The sequence below is a fragment of the Aythya fuligula genome, chromosome 5 (genome assembly GCF_009819795.1).
Source record: "Aythya fuligula isolate bAytFul2 chromosome 5, bAytFul2.pri, whole genome shotgun sequence".
Classification (NCBI taxonomy): Eukaryota; Metazoa; Chordata; class Aves; order Anseriformes; family Anatidae; genus Aythya; species Aythya fuligula.
Window position 1 is genome coordinate 33,996,135 of NC_045563.1, and position 18,482 is coordinate 34,014,616.

General features: G+C 38.8%; 1 protein-coding gene across 1 annotated transcript in view; it reads right to left on the bottom strand.

The window, feature by feature from the left end:
• Nucleotides 1–551: 551 nt before the first annotated feature.
• LOC116489567 (cytosolic phospholipase A2 epsilon-like) overlaps nt 552–18,482 on the bottom strand; it is a 32,029-nt gene continuing 14,098 nt past the window's right edge. Inside the window, exons 5-21 of the mRNA XM_032187996.1 lie at nt 17,609–17,740; nt 16,110–16,150; nt 15,145–15,187; nt 14,325–14,382; nt 13,784–13,950; nt 13,579–13,665; nt 12,330–12,367; nt 10,175–10,322; nt 9,173–9,309; nt 8,406–8,628; nt 7,505–7,619; nt 6,410–6,547; nt 5,185–5,292; nt 3,796–3,987; nt 2,833–2,999; nt 1,383–1,569; nt 552–757 (exon numbers count right to left, since the gene is read on the bottom strand). Coding sequence (XP_032043887.1) covers nt 552–757; nt 1,383–1,569; nt 2,833–2,999; nt 3,796–3,987; nt 5,185–5,292; nt 6,410–6,547; nt 7,505–7,619; nt 8,406–8,628; nt 9,173–9,309; nt 10,175–10,322; nt 12,330–12,367; nt 13,579–13,665; nt 13,784–13,950; nt 14,325–14,382; nt 15,145–15,187; nt 16,110–16,150; nt 17,609–17,740 — 2,187 coding nt within the window. The remainder of the gene's footprint in view (nt 758–1,382; nt 1,570–2,832; nt 3,000–3,795; nt 3,988–5,184; nt 5,293–6,409; nt 6,548–7,504; nt 7,620–8,405; nt 8,629–9,172; nt 9,310–10,174; nt 10,323–12,329; nt 12,368–13,578; nt 13,666–13,783; nt 13,951–14,324; nt 14,383–15,144; nt 15,188–16,109; nt 16,151–17,608; nt 17,741–18,482) is intronic.

Consider the following 18,482-nt stretch of genomic DNA (forward strand, 5'->3'; position numbering starts at 1 on the left):
ACATTTCCCACCTCTTCAGCTGCTCTTCAGTATACTTGCAAAATAGAGTCAACTCAGGGATCTGATTCCAGCTTCCAGTCGTGCCTCAGGTTTTCTTCATTTTTCCAGGTTTGGATGCATGTTGTGTTCCATGAAGAAAAGTTGTAGGGAGCAGACATTGACACCCATACCCCCTTCTTGTGGCCTGTCAGTTGTTAGCTGGGTTGTATTACTGTAGCACTTTGGTGTTAGAAAATGTTTTTCTTATATGTCATATAATAAATTAGGCTTAAAATAAGACCATTTAAAAATATAGCAAGGATTTTAGGTAAAGAGTGTTCTACAGACAACCTTAATTTAGGGAATAAAACATATGTAAAGATTTTCCAGGCAACGTCTTTGCCTAAAGAAGCCACTTCATGGGAATGAAAATAAAATAAAATAAACACTAAGCCACCTAGGGCAGTTTCTTTCTGTAGCGCAGAATGGCCAGTGTTCAAAAAGCTACATTCTTCCTGTGTGCTAGAGCATGAAAAACTCCACCAAGAAGACATAGGCAATCAGATGTGTGATTAGCACATGTTTTGCCTTCTTTGCATTGCTGTTTGCAAGGCCTGCATAATCATCTGTGAGTTATTCAGGATATTGTATTCACTGAGGTTCAGCAGCCGACGGTAATTCTCATCAGTATATCTGACCGAGAACATGCAGTAGGGGGAACAGCGACTGGTCAGATCAAGTTGTCCTCCTTCCATCTCTGAGCAACAGCGCTTGACACCTGGAGAAAAATATAAGTTGTTGTTGTAGCAAGGTATGCAACAAGCCCCCAAGAGGGGGGCTTTCCTCCAGGAGAGAAGTCACTGTGTTTAAATGCCCCAATAATTCAGTCATTCAAGGCCACTCCTAGTAAAAGGCACATTGTGTACATGAAGCAATGAGGGCAAAAGGGAAAACTGAGGGATAACACTGGGGGTGAGGGGGAAGACTGATCTTGACATTGCAGGATTTGAGCCTGAAAGCCAGGTGCCCTACCACTCACGCTTGACAATGTGCATCCTCAAACGTAGAATTAAATCCCTGGACAACACAGAACAAATGCAGGGGGCTATACTTCTCCCATGATTTTTTCTTTTAACTAGCTAGCAACACTTTATGTTACAAATGGGAGTGACGTGAAGGTAAACACCATGCAGAAGACAAGGGATGTGTCTAACCTTTTAGGGCCACAAAGATGACATAGCAACTTTGACTGGAATGGAGAAAGAAAATCTAATTAGCTAAAGCACTCCCTGATGAAACCAGCCGAAAAGACAGCCAGCAGCAGGGAAATAAGGCTCTTTCTGAGTCAGGGAAGTGGGTAGTGTTGTTGTTTATTTAATATTTTGCCACCACTTTTAACTTACCAGGTGCTTTGTACTCTCGGAAAGTATCATTCACAAGTGGAAGAAAAATCACAATGGGACATCCTGGCATATCTGAATCTTGGAAGATATAGCATTCCTTTAGATTTTTCTTATCTTCATCACTCAAAGAAATTCTGGGGAATGGGATTTTCTGCTCCGAGTAGTATTTGCACGCCTTATCTAGAGACTAGAGTACCACAGATATGATCAGCATTAAAATTCAGCTTGGATGTCCTGAAGTCCAAAACTAGTTATTTACCATTCAGGTTTAGAGATTTAAATCCAGAGAGTGGGTTCCTTCTTATGAAGGGTTGCTATACACAGAAATACCACATACTGTAACCAAAATACTAATCATAAGCTGTAAACACAATTTCAGAGTTAGAGAATTCATGCAGGATGCTGCTTTGTAAAAACACAAGCAGTTAGAAGCTTAGAGTAAAATCACGTAGTGTTAGCAAGTGAAAAATCCCATTGCATAGAATTAATCAGAAAAATGAACCACAGTAAGAAAACATTTAAGGTATCTTACCACATGCTTAGAAGCCAGGAGATAATAAAGATTGAATGTGCAATTATATCAGTGCCTGTGCAGGCATTATAGCAGTGATCCTTTAGATTAGTGTTTTACTGAGAAATTCTGAAGTGCTAGGCTATACAGTGCCTAAATAATAAATAATACTAAATTTCTAACAAAACTCAGTTTTTGAGGTGTAAATACCCAAACTCTTTTTCTGGAAGGCTTTGTAGACAGCTAATTAGTTTTATCTCTAAGAAACTGGAATTTCTGCAGGAAGATGCCTGTAATTGAATTTTCCTAGTGATATCTTATTTCCCAGCCCAGAAATAACATCTGCCCTTGACTATCCACTTAGCCCCTTTTGTATTCTATTTTAAGTTAAAAGAAATCGCTCCTTATTTTTACGCATATTCCTGTGCAGGATCTGGAAATCTGCCCAATACAGCATAAATCTTTAGAGGCTCTTCCTATCATTCTGGAAGAGACTGTGCTGATATCCTCTTGAATAATTCAGTACATTCATAAGTCAGCGAGAGAGATTCCAGGAGAAGCAGGAAGAAATAGGAAAGAATTATTACAGTCAAAAACATAACCCTGGAAGAACAGTTCCATCAAAAAGTCCTTCTCTGGTGTCCATGGCTCCTATGTCCATGTCCATAGTCCTTCTCTAAGCCATGGCTCCTAATAGCAAGATAATCTGAAGAGGGATCTATTTAAAGGAATGACTGACATCAAAGAGTCTGAAATGAGGATTTAGAGAATTTAGCAGATTAATTTCTCCTTCCATTGAAAAAGAAATCAATAACCTCCTCTAGCATTTTAAGAAGGGGATACAGTAATTAAAAACTGAACAATTGAAATAACTAGTAGTTCTCGGTGCTACAGACAAGCAAAAGGAGAGACAACACACTGTAACAAGATCCTCCTCACCGTTGTATGTGATCCAGTAGTATAACTTAAATATATGATGACATCCACTTCCCTCTGTGGCCTTAAAAGTGGTGGACTGCTGGTGTTGATGAAAAATCCAGCATCTATCATACCCAGGTGATTGGGATTTTGCATCAGCTGGTTGGGACGTGAGTCTAACACAGTGTCTAAAAGGAAAATAAGAAATGATATTTTGGTATTTTGACGGAGAAAAAATGCAAGGTGGATCTGACCATCTCACAGACCTGGTTTAATTTCATTGTCATAATACAGGAATGTCATATAGGCATGGGAGGGACTTCAAAATGCCACCCAAATTATTCTTAAAAATCTTCTATATTGAGCTTCCAATCAAGCTATTCCAGTAATATGCCATACTCATTAGCATCCATAAACAGTATCTAATCTTTAAAATAAATCTTTCTAGCTTCATTTCAAACATTGTTTCATGTTTCATCTATCATTGATATGAAGTACAAAATATCCTTGTCCTTTTTTACATATAGGTTTATGCTTCCCCCTTGTTCCACTGTCATTTGGACTACAAAGCCCCACTCCTTTCAAGCTTTCTCTCATACATCATATATTCTGTGATATTCCAGTTGCATCTGAAGATAGAGGCACAGCCTTGCTGAATTAAGATGTCTCCCATGTTCTCTTTGCTCTTTCCTACCTTAAATTTGGTTCTGTCAGCAGCAAGTCTGCTCACTCAGTCTGGTCCACAGACATCTCAGCTAAACCGCATAAACATACACTAATATTTAAAAACAAACTTAAATATTTGACAACTCTTAGTCTTTTCTCTCCATCCAGAAACAAACAAACAAACAAACAAACAATAGGCACTTTTGAAAGAGTGTGTGTTTTTTTTTTTCTTCCATCTCAAGTCTGTTGGGTTTCTTTCCTAAATTCAACCCCAAAGTCACCTGGATATGATACACCTTAAATACGCATTCCTATTACCTTTCCATCGGCAGAAGTGCTCATTCTCAAGGTAGTTGTTATGCAGCTGATAGCCCCTCAGGAAATTGTGATGCTGGGCAACTGAAAAGCGGTCGGTTAAAGCACCCCGAAGAGCACTGGACAGGGGCCCAGGAGGAGTGTACATGCGAGTCCTTAGTTCATGAGGCCTCGTAGGCAATACTGGGTCTTCATCTGGAGCAGGAGAGAAGCAAGGATGAATGACTGATTAATTCATTTCACCTCTGTTTGGCCTGATGTGTAATAGATCTCGGGGTTTCTTCTGAGATGGCTCACTAACACTCTGGAGCAGAAGAGTGGCTGCTATACAAAGCTCTGCAGATGGTCTTGAATTTTGGGCTAAAGACAATTAATCAAAAGCAGTCTTCAGTTCTGGAAAACCTACACTTTGAGGGAACTAAGCAATTCAGAGAATTTCCAGTCAGAAGGAAGGTTGCACATCCACATGGGAAGATACCATGAAACAGAGGCAAGCATGGAGAAAACGGGACTGAAGCACATATCCCACTCAGTCAGAAGGGCAACAAAAGGGCACCACGGGGTCTGTATCAATGGTGGACAGCTTCTACCAGATAATCACCCACAGCTACATGAGCACATGCTTAGCCAGGAGAATAAAAGCATTTCAGGAAGGCCTAAGAAATCCATACATATTTAGAAACTACAGGAAGTTTCCAAGGTGTCTACATGGAAGCATATGTGGGTGAAAAGCAGAAATGGCACTGGGTGTGGTTTCTCAAAATCACAGCCTACTTTGCCAGACCAGTTGGCTGACAGTGCAACAGGAGAGACTTGGCAGTTTTTCTCACTGCACAGATATATTTCTTTGTTTTAAGGATGTCTGTAATTATAGCTGCCATCATGTTAAATGATTTAGCAATAAAACTATGGTTTCTGTATTGCTTCAGAAAATACCCTCTGGGCCTCGTTTATTTTTGTGCTACAATGAATCCTGCAATAATGCAATAGTTACTGTACTGAGTAATAAAATCTAAATTCAGGAAATATTGATTAGCTATTTGATATTCAGGCTTATTCCCTGCACAGGCAGTAAAAATAACTTTATTCTTTGCCACCAATTCTTGGTTCTGTATGGCTGAGTGAGAATGGGAAATGCCAAAACATTTCCTGTGAAATGTGTAACCCCTGTAAAGCTTCTTCTTAAAAACAGAATTTCAGTCGGTAGCATTTTAATAATTACAGCAGCATTTCTCTGATTACTCTCTCCCTTTCAGGCTTTATGATGTGAGGGGAAGTCGCTTTCTTGTAGTAGGATCCAAGTTTGCTGTCTTCAAACTAGGTGAAAGGATGATGTCAAAAGACATCAAAAAGACTAAGTCACCATAAATGGAAGGTCTAAAAATTTCTCACCAACTTCATCTATTCTGTCCTGGGTCCATCTCTTCCAGAAGTCTTCTGAACTGTGGGACAGTCCCCAGATTTGCAATAGGTTCACAGAAAATATACTGCTCCACATACCTGTAAACAGAATTACTGAATGTAAGGATACGATTTAAGAAGAAACTGCCTTTTTCCTTCTCTTTTGATCTTCTGGATTCCTTTTTTTTTTTCCCCATAATTCAAGTATTTCTGAACTTTTGGGCTGTTAAATTTATCTAAATTTTCTACTGCATCATCTCTAACTGAAGACTTCAGTTCATACTGCTGTCAGTTTTGTGCCTCATCTACTACATGGCTCTGCTGCACAGTAAAGGAAGATGACAGTGGGAGAGAGGCCTAGGAGCAAAACCCAGTCATTCAAGGAGCAAAATAAGAACTTGGGTAATGCATACATATACAGTATTTGGCAAATGAATTTCCCAGTAGTGGCCCAGGTAAAAAGGGCCAACCGGAGAGGTAGTATTTTAACAATATCCCCTGGGGCTGCTGGCTATTTAATACCACATCATGTGTACTGAAACTGAGGAGCTTATAAGCAGCAAGAGTGTGAGAAGAGATGACTGAAACCAAAAACTTGCACTGCTATGTGTTTATCTGTTGATTTGTTTGTGATTCTGACTACTCCATCCTAACTCCTTGGCAAAGCAACTTTATTGCTTTTTCATACAACCCATCAGTACAACTCAGGCATTGATGAAAGGGATTCAGACACCTTTTGCTTCTGGTTTCATCTTTAACCCCAAACACCTTGCATTTTCAGTAGATTAGATTCCCTACATTGGACTTAAGTTATACTTCACAGTGGAAACACAGCTGCATGTTTCCTGCAGCATCAAAATGTTCACAGATTGGAGTGCATTCAGAAAGGAATCAGAAGAGTAGAAAATAAGTGGGAAACATGCCTTACAATGGAAGAATTAAGGGGATTCATCTATCTCATCTGTAAGATAATGTTTAAAAGATTAAGCATACCTTGACAGTGATAAGAAACTTAAAAAGGATGAGAGATCTTTTACTGTAGCCTTTTGGATAAACTACAATACAACCCCATCTCCCAGCATGTGATAACACAGCAGCAGTAAGTATGTTTGACCAGAAACGTCCGCAGACTGGTTAACAGCATTGGACACACTCCTCCACATCTTCAGTTTCCATCCCCCAAGTGCCTCTGTGCCAGGACAATGCAATATATCACCTTGAAGATAGCAGATCCGGGATTCAGGGAGTTTTTTTAACATGCGTCCCATGAAGAACTCACTTCCAAAATTCTCTGCAGGGATGAACGCACCGTACTTCAGCAACCCCACCTCGTAAGGGGTGAACTCTACCCACTCTGCAATACAGCCATAAAGGGACAATGTGAGCTCTTCCAGTCTCTCTGCTTGGTATGACACTTCTAGGACAAAACCCAGCCTGAATTCTGTTTGCTCTGCTGTCTTTGCAAAGCCTTGCTTATGAACAACCACCTTCCAATGCAGGCAGCTGAGCTCAGACATGGTGGCAATGGGGTTTCCTCAGTCGCAAGAAGGTACGAGCAGTCTGGCCAGTGATGGTGGTGCCAGTGGGACAGGGCACATATGGGGCACGTGGCAAGGCTCTAGCTCTAAAACACCTCACATGCTTGCACCAGTCATGATGCCCTTGCATATACCACAGTCATGATGCCCTTACATATACCACAGTGAAAGTACCTCCACAGTTACCAAGACAGTTAACAGAATAGGATACATTTCTCTCCCTTGAATAATTCAGGTATGTACTAAGACAGGTACCCAACTCTTCAAGAATGGTTTTGCTTTAAATGACCAGTTATGCTCTTTATGTATTGTAGTAAGGAAGACAGAACTAGTCATTGACCTTCTCAGATGTCCTCTACAAATAAGATGCTATTGTCTGATATAACTGCAGTGCAAGCAAAGTCTGGTACAGAAGGATCATAGGCTATAATTTCCTTTCTCTTCAGAAGTGAGTCATTTTTTTTCACCTTAAACATGAAAATTTAATCTGATTTTCTTCTCCTCACAAAACAAAACAAAACAAACAAACAACAACAACAACAAAACAAACATAAAAACAAGCGAAGAAAAAGACAAAGTTGGGAGTAGATCAGCTGCTTTCCCAATCTTTGTCATAACTATCTGTTTTTTCTTCATATTTAAAATATCACTGGACATTGGCAAACAGACCGGGGCTGTTGTCTCTAAGTGTTAGCAAGCAGAGAAGAGCAAATCAAATCATAGGAATCATGTTGCCCGTTTTAACCCCATGGGATCTGAAACATCATCCTTACCTTTGAAATCCTGAGTGCTGTAGTTGTCCCGGACGCAGACTGACACATAGATGGGCAGTGGGTTCTGGCCATCACACAGTGCTTCTCTCTGCTCTGAAAGTTTGTGGGGGTCTTTCTGGTTTTGAAGAAAAATGGTTTTGTGAGGAGAGGTGGAAACGATACATCTCAAAATCTTTCTGTATGGGTAATCTGCACTTCAGGCAGGCTTGCCTGAGATCACCTCTGATTTTATTTCAACACCAGTCAGAGCTTAATGGCACTTTCCAAGTGGCTGCATTCACAACCTAATTTATTGATATGTAGGATAATTTCTCCTTAGGCAGACTACTGAAGAAAATAAAAAAAATTGAGCATTTGTTGACATGGACAACTCCACTCTGTTTTGAGGTATGTCCTCTCAACTGACAGGCTAATTTTCTCTCTATTTATTAAAAGAGAAAAGAAAAGAAAAGAAAAGAAAAGAAAAGAAAAGAAAAGAAAAGAAAAGAAAAGAAAAGAAAAGAAAAGAAAAGAAAAGAAAAGAAAAGAAAAGAAAAGAAAAGAAAAGAAAAGAAAAGAAAAGAAAAGAAAAGAAAAGAAAAGAAAAGAAAAGAAAAGAAAAGAAAAGAAAAGAAAAGAAAAGAAAAGAAAAGAAAAGAAAAGAAAAGAAAAGAAAAGAAAGGAAAAGAAAGGAAAGGAAAAGAAAGGAAAAGAAAGGAAAGGAAAGGAAAAGAAAGGAAAGGAAAGGAAAGGAAAGGAAAGGAAAAGAAAGGAAAAGAAAGGAAAAGAAAGGAAAAGAAAGGAAAAGAAAGGAAAAGAAAGGAAAAGAAAGGAAAAGAAAGGAAAAGAAAGGAAAAGAAAGGAAAAGAAAGGAAAAGAAAGGAAAAATGTTGTTCTCTAAGAAAAGGGATAGACATCATACCCCATCATTTAGTAAGTATTCAATCATGAGTCCCCAAAGATCTATAAATGATGTCCTGTATCCTTCTTCTTTCCGCTGACATAGCTGCTTATTGTAATACTTCATGCGATCCATAGAAAAGCAGCCCATCTTACATTTGGTTGCTTGTTTCTGTGCTTCAGCAATATGCGAGTCAAGATCCTTCTGAGACCAGTAGGCATCTCTGTATAAATTGGCCATAGTCCTGGAGAAAGACAACACAGAAAACAAAAACTAAAAGGAGCAAAAGAAGAGTTCAAATTTTCTGAATTTTAGGTATTCATTTATGTTCATACAGCTTTATTTTTGCTGTTCCATTCAGCAGATTGAGCTCTCCAATTTTTCTATGGTTCTTTTAGATATGGCCCTGAAAGATATGGCACACACTTATTAACATTTTTGAATTTTAAAAAAAAAAAAAAAAACAACAAACTTGGCAGCACCATTAGCAAAACAATTGCCAGATATAAACTTAAAGCAAAAATTAGGCAGAAAATTATAATTATTTTTGTTTGTTTTCAAGAATCATAGATCAGTTCACATCAGTGGCTGTCTCTTTTTTTCTGTATCCTCTGAGGGCCTAAAAATTGTTTTAAGATGAAAAAAGACTGAACCATTATTTTTGGAGGAGGTACTGATTATGTGTAGCAGACTCCTTGGCAGTTTCCAGCAACCCTATGATGGTACATCCCTGCAGGAGCATCACCCCCAAAGAGCTTAGTCCATTGCCCTGCACAAACTGTCCTTACCACGTGGTGCCAGACAGCCCACTGATGTATGTTACACAATCCAGGAGATTTAATTTCTTGAGTCCCATGAGACTGCCATATAGTCCTGTCATTGACTTCAGCCCACCACCTGTCGTGATGATAGCTACAACAGGGACCTGTCGGAGAGAGAAAGATGGGACATTTACACTGATGGCACTCAATGGACTGCCATGGGGTCCGGCCACTGTACCCAGCCTGGGTCCTGATCTCATGGCACAGGTTCCTTTCAGGAAGGAAAGTCTCCAAAATGGCAACGACTACTACTGCTGCTTCCCTTTGGATAAACATGGGATTAGAGACTAACCCAAACCTGCGTTTTTGGTCATCTCTAGTTTAGGGAAAGTGAGGACTCAGAGGAACAAGATAAAACCCTTCAGTGGAGGCAACAATATATTTTCCATATATTTTCCATTCCTTTGCCACTTTGTTCTGTATCATGCACCTACTACTGCTGTTCAAAAATTCACATGCCAGCCCCACCAAGAAATACACCCAGTTCACACAGTGTTGCTAAACTACCTTCATCAATGTTGTTACTCATCAGTATCATGAAGTTCCTTTAAAATACAGGATATTTACTTTGAGGAATTTAAAAATTGCAAGAAAAGATATTATAAAATGCATTCAATGGAAATGCTTATTCTAAATTCTCACAAAATGATGAAATTTGAACAATAGAATAAATCTTTGTTATGTGATGTATTTAACATGCACACTGTATTTCTGAACAAAGCCAGCTATAGAATAGGATGGAAGGAATGAACACACCGCAGATCTGACAAATTTCAAATTTGGGAGTCATATAGGATACAACTACTGCAACCATTGTTTCTCAAAATAACAGAACTTGGCAGCAAAAGGCACATGCAGAACACAACAAACACATGCAGCCTGTTTTGCTGACCGCTTATCTAGAAAGGAACACAAAGGCACTAGCAATGCAAATTCCCCCCTTCCCCCCCCATCCCCACCCCAACATACTTCATGATCCTGCAGATCCTGTTGTAGGTGAAAAACATTTTTCATGGCACTTGCTACATATTTCTTCCTTTTGCACAGGAAAGCCATCTCATCTGAACATAAGTCAAACCCAAAGCGCATGTCCAGATCTTGGCGGCATGAGCAATTACTAAGGTAAAAACAGATATATATTTTACATGTTAACACACACAGACCAATCTTAGGATTTAGACCAAAGATTCTCTACAGTGCCCTTCCCTTCACACAGGGTTATGCAATGTGACAGGAGAAAGAGAATATTCTCAGTATTTTTAAAAGTAAGAAAACATATTTCAATTAGTAAGCTTAACTGGTAGCATTATATCCCATTAGTAATAACTAATGAAAAAATAAGGCACAACAATTTAAAATGAAACAAAATATTCAAATGAATATTTGAAAACTAAAAGGACCACAAATTTCAAAAATCAGTGCAAACGTTCCTAAGTAAGTGTACTGATATGTACTTTTATGACATGTACTTCTGTGACATCTACTTTTATTCCAACGTATGTTTTCTCATTCTAAATCTAAAATAAAATTGTCAAATGTTGGCATTTCCAACTTGAAGGAAGTGTCCCATTTTGAGCAACTCAAGTGGGAATGCATCCCCCTCTAGCGGTGAGCATGGCTGCAGAAAAAAAAAAAAAAAAATCTATCTACGAGGTGCAGGTGGCCAGGTAACCCTGCCCTGGCGTCTCTGGAAGGATGACCTTGGTGACATCCAGCCACTGGATGGATGGAGATTTGTCACCGAATTTAGTGCGGCAGGATCTCAATCCTGCTGTTCTGGTCTGTCTGCACTTGCACAAGGTGTCTCACGGGTCAGTGCTGCCACCTGTATTTCATGGCAAGCTTTACCCAAAAATCAGAAAGCACAATGTTCTTCTGATAAAAGATTTATTGTCATCAAATCTGAAATTTAATAAGTCATTCCTAATAACTCACTGTTTTAATATATTCCCCTGTTTGAGCATTTATGCTTTTCTGCTCACTAACCTGACTCCTGTCCTACAAGACTTCAGCAATGGGCAAGAGACCTGCCATAGTGTATCAAGGCCAGAGCTACCTATGGACTTTCTGGCTGGCTAGCTAGCCATGGACAGAGACCATAAAATAACAGGATTTTGATCTTACTTTCAGTGACAGAACTTTTCTCTTCTACTAAGTCCATAATTTAACTGAAACTAGTAATGAAATTTATTTATGAGATTCTTCCTCCATCAGATTTAGATAAAACCAGCCAGATGATTACAACTATATTTGTAAATTGAGCACACACAAAGAGATGATTACAGCTATATTTGTAAATTGAGCACACACAAAGAGAACTGAGTTAGGTGGAGCTGCAAAAGTTTGTTTCTATTGGATATCAGGATATAAACAAAACACTTTTAAAGTTGTCAGAATGTGAAATAAATAGATGGATTTTTTTTTCCTGTCCTGGAGTAACACCATTTTTCTTGTCATTGACTACTTGCATTTCTGAATGAAATGATAGGAAATTCTTTTTTAATTCAAAATTAAATTATCTTTCTCTTTTATTTCATAGACAGGCACAAAACGAAAAATGAAAAGACCAACTTGCCCAGTTCTGTATGTTACATATAGCTATGGATAAAATGAAACTTCATGTTTACTGCTGGGTATTAATGAGCGTGTCTATAGAAGTCAAATCACTAGCCTTATTGTCTACCTTAGTTTCTGCTCAATATACAGAATAGCTGGACTTTACAGAATACAAGGTTCACTGTTACTGAATACTGACAATTAGGAAAACAATGTTTATAATTTATTGTTATTCATAATTTCTGATCAAGTTTTAAATTCTGTTTTTTGTTTGCGTTATTGAATTTTGTTCTTTTTCTGAATTTCAGAGATGGAAATTGATCAAAAACAATCTGTGGTCAGAGACTAAGTAATAATGCTAAAATAAATACATGTTAATCAACATTTATTTATAAAAGTCAAAGTCTCCTAAAACTAATTATATATAATATACTACATGCGTGTTTTATGTTTTCTTAAAAGTATATTCTAGTTTTCACACTGAGGATGTCTGCTTGTGTCCTTTCCATGTGCTTAAAACAAAGTGAAAATCAACAGCTCAAACCTTTAGGAACAGAAGATCCCTTACCATCTTTCTGCTTTCACATTCAAATCAAATCTTTTCTCCTGAAAAACAAGAATAGTATATTTTTATTTTATTTTTCTTTTTATTTTTTCTCCTTTCTCTCCTGGGGTCAGAGCTTACCCCAACAATATCTGACAATGATAAAGTTGTATGTCTAAGATATATACTCCCATACTCATTCATTTATCCTCAGTGGAACATTCCTACACACAGATCCCAAATTCTTCCAAGCCACAGAAAAACACAAACATTAAAAATCTTGGTGCAAAGGATCACAATGCTCATGTAGCAGGTCCCATTTTGTGTGTTATTCAAGAGCTTTTTGCAGCATCCTGAAATACCACTGTTGTGTGCTTCCCATTCTTTATGCTGTAACAATCAGCAAATCTTTGACATCCTGCCCAGTCCTGCAGTGAAGTGACTGCAGTTCTGCACTCACTACTGACAAGATTTCACCCTGCCTTAAAATCCTTATTACAACCTTCATATTGTTGATTAACTGACAAAAGGTGTTCCATTCTGAGGGGATGTTTTTATGGCACTAAAATCTGAAGTTCGACTTCTTCACAGCCTAACGGTTAGTATTTGGATGACACTTTCCCACATAATATGGATATATGTAGGTGTTCCTTAGAGGAAACACAATATTTTATAAGAAAGGATCTATTTCTTATTATATTTCTTATTTCTATTTCTTAATATTTTCTTCTGTTCGTTTCAGTCAAAATTATACATGTTTATTTTGAGCAATATTATCATATTATTTAAAATTCTGAAACTATATATAATGTTTTGTTTTGTGTTTTTTTTTTTTGTTTGTTTGTTTTTAATATACTTTTTATATACAGTCCTTTGAAGTACATGGTCTACTGAAGGCATATTTATAGACTATTTCCTAATTTGTGTCCAAGGGGCAAATTTCTATCTGGACACTAAGTAAAAGCATGAGTCTTGGGGTAAACAGGGAGAAATCCTGTGAAGTGAAGGAATCATACTTTCTGGCATTCTTGCAGGTTGCTGCATCTCCTGCTAATCACACGTAATGGAGACCAAAGGAGAGACAACCTGCTTCCATGGAGAAAACAACCAGAGAAACAGAGCTCCTGTTTGTTCAAGGTCTGAGAAAAATTCAGAATATTTCTAACCTTCTGAGCAGATATCTACAGGGACTCCAGTGGACCAGTATTATGGGGGCTCACAGAAAGAATGATTTCTACTTGAGCAACCTTTTGTTCTTGGAAGTGATGCTCACCTCTGCAATTGTCGTTTTCCTTCCCATGGGCAGCGAATTGAGCATCAGCACTGGGGAGCCTGTTTCTGTACTGAACCTACAGGTCCACTGGGAAAACAACATGCTTTAGGACCAAAACAGTCATGGGTTTACCCCTCTTTGCCTCCTCCCACCTCCTAGAATGTGACTCATGGCCAGTTCAATATTAAGGCTATTTCCAACATACAGGGTGGTAGCGCCTCTTCTTTGGCAACATGACATCCAGCGTTGGCTCTGCATACTTGATGTAATGGAACTTGGTGGGACCTGATGGGCTGACCACTCCATCAGGGCCCAGTATGATATCCTGTGTCCCTTCAAAGGAACCTTTCACAGTAAGGGAAAGCTCTTTCTCTAAAAAAGCAAACAAAGCACATGAGTAACATCAGTATGATTTAACTGGTAAATTGTGCAGTCTTGATTCTGAAAGGAGTGCAAAAAGTGCTGGGACTATTTTCTTAAAAAGTGGACTCTGAATAGTCTTCCTGATAGGTACAACCAGGATATCAACTTTGTCAGTTCTAATAGGCCTTTTTGGTCTATTCCTCACCTAAGGGAGTATGAGATGCAGTCACTGAGGATTATAACAACCTAATGGATTTGCTTGGTGTTAATCACACTGAATAATGCAAATACTATTTGTTTCACCATTCATTACAGGACAGAGGCATCCTCTCATCAGGTAGGCATGTGGTTATTTTAAATAGATACTAAAGTAATAACCTTACTTGATTTTTTCTGCTCCTTCTCATTCACTTCAACTTCTAAGCAACAAAGTTCACGACACTGTAAGAGACAGAGAATAAGTGAGAAAGATCATCCGTTAATGAGAGCTGTCAATCAGTTGGCTTTTAGGAAAGTCTAATGGCCTGAAGTGTCTAATCACCTGTCTTTTCTGGACTTCTGTCTAATAGCCTCTAAAAAGAGGGAAAAGCTTTGGAGAGACTTGTAGAGCATCCTCTAGTGAAAATGATTTGGCACAGTAAGAGGAAGGTATCAAAGAAGAAAATCTGGAGCATTTTCAGGATAATAGCATGTGTACAAAAGATTACATGGGGAAAACCATAAATAAAAGATGTGGTGCTGAGAGATCTAGAGTCAGTAACAGAAAGCATTTTCTGAAAAAGCATTGCTATTAATGGTGTGGATTTTTTGTTTGTTTGGTTGGTTTGTTGTTGTTGTTTGTTCTGTTTTATGGCATTTGCTTCTCTTTCACACAATCTAATTATTTAGTGCTGAGCTTACCCACCAGGCATGACTCATCTCCCATGGGGGAAAAGAGCTGGTTAGGTTATCAGCAAGTGGCTTCACAGTCATATGACTGCGCTTTGATAAAGAGCAGTACATTTTTGAAGCAGTACTCATACCAGAGGAAGGGAAGAGAGGGATCTTGAAATAGAGGACAAACAGAAGACAATAGGATACAAGTGAAAGAAAAAGAATTGGCATACTGTGTATCTTATAGTTCACAGTTTCCCTAACTGCACTTTTCCTTCTCCTCTGTATTAAGGAAATAGTTACAGAAAAATTCTTAGGAAAAAGACATACCACTATGACTCCATTGGTAGCAATGATTTCATGAGGACCAGACCTTGGATAAGAAAAAGAAAAACATGGATTTTTAGATTAAACATATGCCCACTTATCTTTGTCCATGGCATTGCTCGTTTTCCCCATTTAGAAGAATGACTGCCTGAGGGACCCCAGCAACTACACAAGAAGCTCCTTCCCACACTTGCTTGAACTGAGCACTGCTCTGAAGGGACTTGCCCCAATACCAAAGATGAGTGATTTGCATCATGGCTACTTTTTTGCAGAGCAATCTCATGAAAAATGAAAATGGAAACTGCAGCTAGGCAGTCAAATTCTTCCTGTAACTAGAACATAGAGTACATATATTTTTATCGGTAACGTTAATAAACCAGCATACCCTTGTAGGGAAGGCCATCTCTATGTATTTGCTTGTATGCAAATACAATTGAAGGGAAGGAGGGTATGAATTACAGAAGAAAAAAAAAAAAAAAAAAAAAACAAAAAAAACCCACACAGATCATGCTGGAGGAAAAGCTCTGCACTAGAGCATCAAACATTGACAGTGTATTGAGAAGGGAAGAAAGAGAATTTGTAGGAAAAATCAAAGGAGGCTGAGATACAAAAGGAAACCTAACCAGCATCAGAAGCCTGTCCAGTGCAGATACAAAAACAGGCATGAAAAGATGGATAGACATGCATGCACACGCACTTGGAAAGTCTTCTGAAACATCCCACAAAAGACATCCTGATGTTGGGGATGGAAGAGACAATGCTAGGAGATGCATTTTGAAAGCAGCTACATACAGAACAAGCTGGAAGGTGGGATCAGCCAGGTGTTTCACTCCAGTGCAGGCTGCAGCAATGAAGAAAAATCTAGCACTTTTTAACAGAAATCCCACAAAGTGAGGCTTCTAGTGCTGTTTCTGTGTTTTAGCATTTAATGATTTCTTAATTCTTTAAAGAATCAGCCAATCACTTACATGGCTTCCAGTTTGAATTCAACTTCTAGCTCCTCCTTGGCCTGGAAACAAGAACAAGAAATTAAATGAAGTAGCTGTGTAATGCTTTCTCCCTTGTCTAAAACTGGGTCTCCAGTACGCAATACTGAAGTAATTGGATACAATATACAGCCTGTGATAAACATACCAGACTGGAAGGTCTGAAATAACCATTTCATACCAGATAGTTTAATAATTATTTTTTCACATCTTCCTGCTACAAGATATATCAAAACAACCTGTATTTTTATCTCATACTGTGAAGTTGCTCCAGTAAAAGAATTTGCAACTTGCTCTGTTGTCTCAATTCAGCCTTTTTCCCCTACCTGTTCCTGTCATTGTTCCTCCACAATGCTATTAGCTTGAAAGTTAATGGCACTTTCCACCATCATGTTAATGTAGTAAACAGAGACTGGTGTTACTGAGTGATTCAGTCACAGTTGTGCAACACACAGTAAGGCAGTGTTGATAAGTATGAGGTAGGTGAGTGACCTAGTTTAGTTACCAGAATCAATCTGCCCATGGCAGCAAGAAGTTGCAGGATATTTCACTGATCTTATCCATAGATCTCAAAGAGAATCAAGACTCTTTTTCTCATTTTATGGATGGGTAAATCAGTCATTCACAGCCACAAACCAGCACTAATCACAATACACTAGTACTTATCACTGGCTGAGTTAACATTGCAGCGCACAGCAGAGGACATTGCTGAGGTACACACAGGGGCACCTTCAGATTTCCTGCCTGGCATGCTTTTGATGTAAAAGGAGATGCAATCAAAGGAGCAGACAGCAGTGGCTATGAATTACCTGGAAAAAAAATCTTTACAGATTGTTCACTCTGCAGCAGCTGTGCAGCCTTGGTATTGTTCAGAGATAGCACAGTTAGATAGATCTCTCCCCCACGTATCACAGTGCTTCAGTTATATATTCTTTAACCATTTATAAAAATACTACAAGGAGGGGTTCTCCAATCCAGATTTATGACTACGTTTTTTGTATTTATATTTTGAATGGCAATTAAAGTACCCCTTATTGGGGCAAGTGAACCACAGTGGATTCAGAAATCTCACCCCAAGATTTTGGAATCATTGTATAATTCCCCACTAGTTTCTTGGTTGCTGTATTTTAAACCCCTACCTGATTTAAGTGATGGAGTCACATAGCTGCTAGATCAGTGACAAATTAGTGCGACACTCCCTGAGTTCATTCACAGGAAATAAAACAAGGATGCTGTGCCAAGAATATTAACTAATGCCGACAAGTAGCTGTAGCCAAAAAGGACTTCTTCGTGGAAGATACCACAGAGAAGAGCTGCAATATGGTTTGCCAGAGACATGGAAGTAGGGCAAAGCAATGCAACACATAAGCCAGGAAACAGAAATACATTACAATTTATAGATAAGGCTTGAAAACTTAGGTAAGTGTGCCCTCTACACTCCATTCTGCCCGATCATGCAGGCATTGATCTCACAGTCTCACCGTTGAGCTGGGCTTAAAATACAGGAGCACTGTTCTATCAATTGGAAGTTTAGCAGTATCAAAGAGCGCACAGAGGAGATGGTCATCTGGAGTGGCAAAATCCTCGTCATACACTGTCAGCTCCAGCACATTCTGGAAAGAGAAGCAGAGGGGTTTTAGAGTTTCTAAAGTCTGGACATCACTGGCTCTAGGAATATTGGGAATGTGCGTAGGAACAAAAGTTGAGGAATTAAGTATAATCTTTCTTGGGAGAAACATACTATAATTTGAATATGAATTCTTCCCCATTTCAGCTTTATTGCCCCTACATGAGTAATATATCTGCTATATCTACATGACAGCTTATTCAGCTCCCAGATTCTCTATCTACCTTACACTGACTGGTAAGAGTCTCTAGTTTGCCTAAAACTTGAAAAAAGTGCTCAGTCCCTGTCTCTCTGGTAACACTAGGCTAGCATTCATACACACTGTATCAGGCTATGCAGACTGAAAACATCTTGAATAAAAAATATTTTTTCATCATGTTATACTCCTGTAAGAGCCAGTTTTTGTAGATCGGCACTTGAAAATACAAACACTGTATGCTTCCAACACAGTCCCACCAGGGATAGACCAATAGGGTCCCAAACAGCAAAGAGCAGCTTTTAATTCATTCAATGTGGTTCATAAAGCTGCCTGGGTAGGCGAGAGACACCAGGAGTGTGGTGTAGCATGTCCATAGGCACAGACACTGTGCTTCCACGACACAGGAGAAGCTGTGTTTGCCCACAAGTTCACATTCAGTAAACCAGGGTTTAGATGGATAAGCTTACTTATCCATTTTGCAGAAAATATACTAGGGAGAAATCTCAGAAGCAGGTGCTCTCTGCTGTTG